At 36.7% G+C, this 6841-nt stretch overlaps 1 protein-coding gene across 2 annotated transcripts; it reads right to left on the minus strand.

The window, feature by feature from the left end:
- Nucleotides 1-507: 507 nt before the first annotated feature.
- Nucleotides 508-5620, minus strand: LOC109240684 (probable serine/threonine-protein kinase At1g54610). 2 transcript variants are annotated; one of them, XM_019407348.1, is made up of 9 exons: nucleotides 4888-5620; nucleotides 3864-4148; nucleotides 3411-3728; nucleotides 3039-3266; nucleotides 2721-2818; nucleotides 2291-2399; nucleotides 1751-2215; nucleotides 1263-1380; nucleotides 508-1157 (listed from the first exon to the last, which is right to left on the minus strand). In XM_019407348.1, exons 1-9 carry the CDS (start codon nucleotides 5284-5286, stop codon nucleotides 1150-1152), a joined length of 2028 nt encoding a protein of 675 aa, XP_019262893.1. In that variant the 5' UTR covers nucleotides 5287-5620; the 3' UTR covers nucleotides 508-1149. The 2 variants fall into 2 exon arrangements, with proteins under 2 accessions (XP_019262893.1, XP_019262894.1); XM_019407349.1 differs by having other exon boundaries at nucleotides 1766-2215; nucleotides 4888-5619.
- Between the last annotated feature and the right edge of the window lie 1221 nt (nucleotides 5621-6841).

Here is a 6841-nt window from a genome sequence, read left to right on the forward strand (position 1 = left end):
GAGACATGGATTCCATCAACTAATTATTACTTCGCCAATGTATATCATTGTTATCCAATTTACCAGGCTTATTGACTCACGAAAGTATCTCGCCTTTTAATAAATCAAAACAACAAGTGACATACACAACTAATAATAATTATATCAGGATTAAGAGTATAAGTATATTAAATGGACTAGAGAAATTATTTTATAAAGTCAGTATAAAATACTTATATCTACTTGATCCGTTCAATACATACAAAATGTACTAGCACAAGAAGTTGGAATTAAACCATTCCCATAATCAAGATAAATTATATTTAATCTTGTGCTACAATCATTCCGATGATTTGTCCAATTCCATCATTAGATTGCGAACATTAACTTTTATGTCTTACAAGAACCGGTGATTTAATCTTCCGTGTATAAACTAAACTCTATACACTAAATCATCTACTATGTAAGCAATGGACACACAAACCAACACATGATCTATTTAAAATGAAACTTTATTGAATTTAAACAAGTAAATAAATAATTGTTCATAAAGAATACTATAACAATACGCATGGCTTATAGTATATTCTAACACTGTCGACATTCCTCCGTACAATCAATTGTATCCGAATAGATATATACACATAAATTATCAAAGACAAAGGATGGTGGAATACTGCAATTTGTAGTATATGTAAATATGTGAACTAATGGTATATATGTGTGTGTGTGTGTACATATTTTCCAGTTACAATGAGGGAAGCCTAGACACAAATCAAGAAATGGAAGAAAAAAAATCGGGGGATACAAGTTGCGAATCTCCAGCTCGTTATCATATTCCAATTCCGCCAACCACTTTCAGGATTTCAGCACCAAGATTCTAGTGATTCCATCATATTTTGGTATAAAACTATGTCTTTCACCAGTAAATGTCTTTGTCTGCACGATCTCTTTACTAATTTCCCAAGTGATTTGCCAGAAAAATATAGTTGCAAGGGTCAGAGTTTACCACGACGCCAATCCCTTCATAAATAGAGTGGCGAGGGAAAAAATGAAATGAAATGGCCACATTGCTTAACAGACTTTCATTTTCTTTCTCGATCAACAAAAAATTGTCCCGAGTCACTTCACTGGCTAAGGGATGCAGCATGCACTTCTAGCTCATTCTCATTATAAATCTACAGAAACAAACCAAATTTGGTTGAGGTTTCTATAAAAAAGCAATGGTTCTTTATGGATTTTCTGCAGTGAGAGAGAAACCACCAGATATAGAATGTCTTTACCTCTATAAAACCGGGATCTGTGACCATCTTGGCGAGTTTGATTATCGTGCTTTGCATCACTCCTCTGTTGTATCAATGGTCCTGAGAACCCAACCCTTCTTTGTTTGTCATTGTAGTCCTGTTTCATTTAGAAAGATATACAGCTTTATCTCCAATACAGATATTCTGTAATATTGCTAGTTGTGGGCCTTTACGAATACCAGGTTTCACAAGTAACATGGCTGCAGTAGCAAAAAAGTTAAACTTCTACTGCATTACATGATATTTAAGTTACTCCAGTTAGAAGTAAAGGTTCATCGTCGGTCCAATCCTCCTGTTTCAGAAGGCCCTCAACCAGAGGAGTTCATAGACTGACTTCTGTTGCTAATAAAGACTTGCCTTTTGAAATGCAATAACATCTCTAAGGATACACATACTGACCCTAACTTGTTTGGGACTAAGGCGTACTTGTTGTTGTTGTTGTTGTATAATAGATCGAGGATACTAACCTCTCGGATACTAACCTCTGACAACTCTTGAGACTCGTGAGTATATTGCCTGCCAATAGAATGTGTGGCGTCATTGTTGCGGCCTCTGTCTTCGGTGTTGATCCCGCTCGAAAAGTCATAACTACCTTGCATGTTTAAATCCGAGGTATCTGCAGCATGCAGTACATTGGAAAGGTCAAAGGCAATCAACTTTTGACTTCTTGAATTGGCCTGTGGATGTGGCCTTGTGGCTGCAGAATCTTGCTTTCTCTTTTTCGCCCAGGTAACCCCACTTGACGCTGTCATTTGAGCAGGGACAGATCGAATGCTTTCGCCTTGAGATTCTTCGGTCGCCTGAGAAGCCTCTGACACTGTATCATAAGATGGTTTCATTGATATACGTGCCACGGTAGCTCCTTTTCCCTTAGAAATATGGCCACTACCACCATTGTTTCTACGACCATTGTGAATATTGGCTTCAGATTCCTTCATAAATAAAAAGGAAGCGTGTCAATATACCATCAATACGGAATGTATCTGTATGAAAGACTGGACAAAGACCTCAGTTGAGACCACTATGCCGAAGTTGCTCGACTTTTGAAGAGCTTTTTGCACCTTTCTTGAATCTCTTGAAGCTCCAGATGCTTTCATTGTGGAACTGGCCTTCTTTCTGAAAATGTAAGAGTTTGCAGATCATATTAAGCTTCTAAACTGAGGGGAAGATAAGTGCAAAATCATAGGAGTGGATTTGCTTAAAATTAAGCAGTTGGAGATGGATGAAATTGATATGTTTAAGCTATAATGTTGAATTAGTACTCGAACGAGTGAAGGAACAGCGAAGAATCATCTTTCTTTTTGTGCCTGCAAATGCAGATGTTTGTTGGCTTTTACTATATTAGTATATTTGTACCATACAGATGACAAGCCGTCAATTTGAAGAACTACAAGCAGAAAATGCTTTCTATGAAGGACAACGAAGAAAGGATTTCACCTCCGTGCTTCTTCTCGGAACTTTGCATCAATTTCCTTGTTTGGGGGGTACTTAGGCAAGCTTGATGGGTCACAAGCGTAAGGTTTTGTATTGAAATACTGCAGAAAGGTATACGACAAAAGTTGAACCGAAGTATTAGCATGTTGGGAGAATTGTAGTAATTTGGAAACAGGACATCCACAAAAAACTGAGATAGCTCGAGGACACTCAGTCTTCAGTAGTGCCAAGGGAAAAAACGAAAGAAGAAGATTTTTGAGTAAAAATGAAAATTTTCAATGAGAAAAAGATTCACGCACTGCTATCAGAATGAAGACTTACCTCAGAATCAATAGCAGATGAAGCAGTTCCACGTCTGTGAGGGTCAATTGAAAGAAGTTTTTCTATAAGGTTGACAGCAGTTTTTGGTAATTCTTTACATCTATCTCGAAGTGCACTCTCATAAGGATGTTGGGGTTTAAAAATGGTTGCAAGTGGAAGTTTAGACTTTCTCCAGTATTCGTCAGATGGAGAACCACAGAGTTTGAAGATTTTGTGCAATTGTTCAACCTGCAAAAAGTAGAGAAACAAACTTTTTCATAATTGACTAAAATCAGTAACATACAAGCAAACCATCATTTTCAAGACTTTATTCATTGATCTTCAAGTAGGAAATGTTATCAAAAGCAATTCTAAACTTCTAAAACCACATACCTCAGTTCTCCCTTTCAGGAGAGGCCTCCCGAAAAATAGTTCTGCAAAAACACAACCAGCACTCCACAAATCCACCGTTAGCCCATAATTTGTGGATCCCAGCAGAAGTTCAGGAGGTCGATACCATAATGTAACTACACGGCTGGTTAGTGGTTGCTTGTGCCTAGCACTAAGGAAATTTGCAAGACCAAAATCTGCTATCTTTAGAATTCCTTCATTGTTTATCAAAACGTTGGATGTTTTAATATCTCGGTGCATTATACCTCGGGAATGACAATGCTCTAGTCCACTCAGCAGCTGCCGCATATAGCATTTGATCTACTTCCATCCAAAAAAAGAAACAAAAATTTGAGATGTTCTTTTCCTTTTTGCAAGTCAAGAAATTCAAACAGTGACCTTAAAACCAAATTTAATGGTAGAGACTAGAGAGTCATAGCTTAAATATTAACAAACCTGTGAATCAGTGAACTTGATGTCAGGACATGACAACAGTCCAGAGAGGTCATGTTCCATGTATTCAAATACAAGGTATATGCAGCATGATAACCGAGAAGTGATTATTCCGATCAGCTTCATGATATTTGGATGGTCAAGTTTGCGAAGAATTGTTATTTCTCGGGCCATAAATCTGACACTATCTGGCTGGAAATTGTCAAATTTCACCTTCTTCAGGGCAACCATTTTACCAGTCTCGATGTCACGTGCACGATAAACGCTGCTGTATGTACCTTGTCCAATCTACAGATGTAGAAGGAAGAACAAAGTGTTTGTAAGAAGAAAAGCATTTTGCATTCATTAAAGGATGATATACAACTGAAATAGCCTGTCCTAATGTCAGTGTCTCAATGCCGCCTAAATATGTAGTCAAATTTGAAAATATGGATAAGTAGGACATTAACAAGATAATAAAAGAAATAGCCATAAGAATGTGGAGATAAATAAACCAACCAAAAACATGATCAGCTCGAGATTAAAATATTAGAAAGTCAATTATATGTAGCTCATCCTGTTGGTATCATGGTATGGAATGACATTAGAAAGATACACCAATTGTCAAAACACGGTATCCATTTTGAGGATCAGAAAAATTGTACCATAGATAATGCAAGGTTTTTCTCCACAAGAAACTGTGTTTTAATCACAATAACAAACATCATTACTCTACCTCAATCCAAAACTAGATGGAATCAACTATATAATTCTTCAACATCCTTTGTTCCATTTCAAATATTCCATTTCCAATTGTGTTTCTCACGGAACCAACAAAATAGTATTCCATCGAATCAAGGCCGCGGAGCATATAATGCATGGTTCAAGGGAACTTACTATTTTAGCCACGAAGTGTAGATATATAAATGAAAATCACTAAAACTTCAACAAATATTAAATTATGAACCCATAAAGTTTGAACCTAAAGATTGAACCCCATCAAATATAAATTCTGGATCCGCCTCTAATTGAAGGGGGCATTAATTACCTTTTCTAACCTCTCGAACGCGTCTGATCTAAGGGGCAGCCAACCCTCAATAGCGTCAGACGCGACAGCAGTGAGCCACACGGGCCAACCAGCAGCCAAATGTTCTCCTTCTGTTAACCTTCCAAATTTGATACTAAAATTAGCCCTTTTTTCATTGCTCCCTTTCTTGGAACCCCTTGAATTCGAGGAACTCCTTCGAATTAAAGACTCCGCCTTCTTCTCCTTTTCGGGTTCCTCTTTAATCTTCTCCAAAGGGCCAAATCCACTCTTATTAACATGCTGCAAATTGGAATCTCTAATAATTTCTCCATTTCTGTTAATAACAGCGGTTTTTATAGAATTGTAATTGTGGTGTGGCGGGGAATGGGCCGTGACCTGCTTGGAGCTGACACAACCCATGTCCCCCCATCAAAGGAATAAAAACTCTGATGGGAAAAAAGGATCACAGAGAGGGGGAGGGGGAAGGGAGAAAAATAAGGATCAGAATTCCAAGTCCCTACGTTCGATTCATTATTGAATCTTAGTTGTAAAAGATTGTTTTTCCAAAAATGAAAAGAAAAATTTTGAGCTATTTTTTGGGAAGCAGAACATTTTGGGAGGGTCAAAGATTTGATGACCCTTTGTGAAACTGCGAGATATGTGGAGGAAAGAGGATTTGTTTTTCAAGAGAAGAGGGTATTTTTTGGTTGTGTTTATGGGTTCAACATTTGTCATCTTTTTTCTTTTTAAAGTATTGGTTATAGCGAGAAATTTCATTCATTATATGGAGAGGGAGAGAGAGAGAATGGATTGGCGCAATAGGTGACATGTAGCCGTTGAAGTTCATAGCTTTTCATTTTTCGGATTTTAACTTCATCGATTTCGCGTTTTTTTCCTTTTTGTTGTTTAACTATTACATATTCATACTGCTAAAATTAACGTAAAAATTGCACGGGGCGCCCTATTTTGGCGCCTCTTTTAACCTGTAGCCGCTTTGTCTTTCTATTTGCACCCGTACCCATTTTTTAAAAAACTTCAGCTTTCCTTTCTCCTCCCCTTCTCCTCTTCTTCTTCTTCTTCTTCTTCAATACCACAGTTCTTGCTATTCACTATAGTTAGTGTTTGAGATAAGCCTTTACAAATAGAATATGAGATTGGAACTTACTAGTTTCATGCTTTGCGGTAACTGAAGAAGATAGATTTTCTGGATTTAGCTTTGCACGATATGTAATCGTCAGATTTTCATTGACCATTCTAACAAATTTTAACGGGAAATAATATGTAGCTACTTAAACATGATATTTCAAGACTATCCGCCAAAAATTGCTAGATATTTCCATGTAATTCCTTTGATGAATGTACAAGAAACAGTACAAGAAACAAAGACAAAAACTTCAGCTCTAGAGCTGAAGTTTCCTAGTTACAACATAGAAACTTCAGCTCTAGAGCTGAAGTTTCCAGTACAAAAGAAAAACTTCAGCTCTAGAGCTTAAGTTTTCCAGCTTAAGTTTTTATTTTATAACTGGAAAACTTAAGCTGGAAAACTGCTTAAGTTTTTATTTTATAACTGGAAAACTTAAGCTGGAAAACTGCTTAAGTTTTTATTTTATAACTGGAAAACTTAAGCTCTAGAGCTTAAGTTTTTATTTTATAACTGGCAAACTTCAGCTGTAGAGCTGAAGTTTTCCGGTTACAACGACAAAAACTTCAGCTCTGGAGCTGAAGTTTTCCAGTACAAAAGAAAAACTTCAGCTCTAGAGCTTAAGTTTTTATTTTATTACTGGAAAACTTAAGCTCTAGAGCTTAAGTTTTTATTTTGTAACTGGAAAACTTAAGCTGGAAAACTGCTTAAGTTTTTATTTTATAACTGGAAAACTTAAGCTGGAAAACTGCTTAAGTTTTTGTTTTATAACTGGAAAACTCCGGCTACAAAGACAAAAACTTCAGCTGAAGTTTTCTAGTACAAAAGAAAAAC

Source organism: Nicotiana attenuata, unplaced genomic scaffold, assembly GCF_001879085.1.
Source record: "Nicotiana attenuata strain UT unplaced genomic scaffold, NIATTr2, whole genome shotgun sequence".
NCBI classification, from domain to species: domain Eukaryota; kingdom Viridiplantae; phylum Streptophyta; class Magnoliopsida; order Solanales; family Solanaceae; genus Nicotiana; species Nicotiana attenuata.

What these genes read in the sequence shown, in the direction of transcription:
- LOC109240684 (XM_019407348.1), bottom strand. Translation starts at nt 5,286, where the DNA reads ATGGGTTGTGTCAGCTCCAAGCAGGTCACGGCCCATTCCCCGCCACAC. An exon ending in TCCTGAAAGGGAGAACTGAG is followed by an intron (nt 3,267 to 3,410) that starts GTATGTGGTTTT and finishes TACTTTTTGCAG; the next exon opens with GTTGAACAATTGCACAAAAT. An exon ending in CAGAGGTTAGTATCCGAGAG is followed by an intron (nt 1,381 to 1,750) that starts GTTAGTATCCTC and finishes TAAATGAAACAG; the next exon opens with GACTACAATGACAAACAAAG.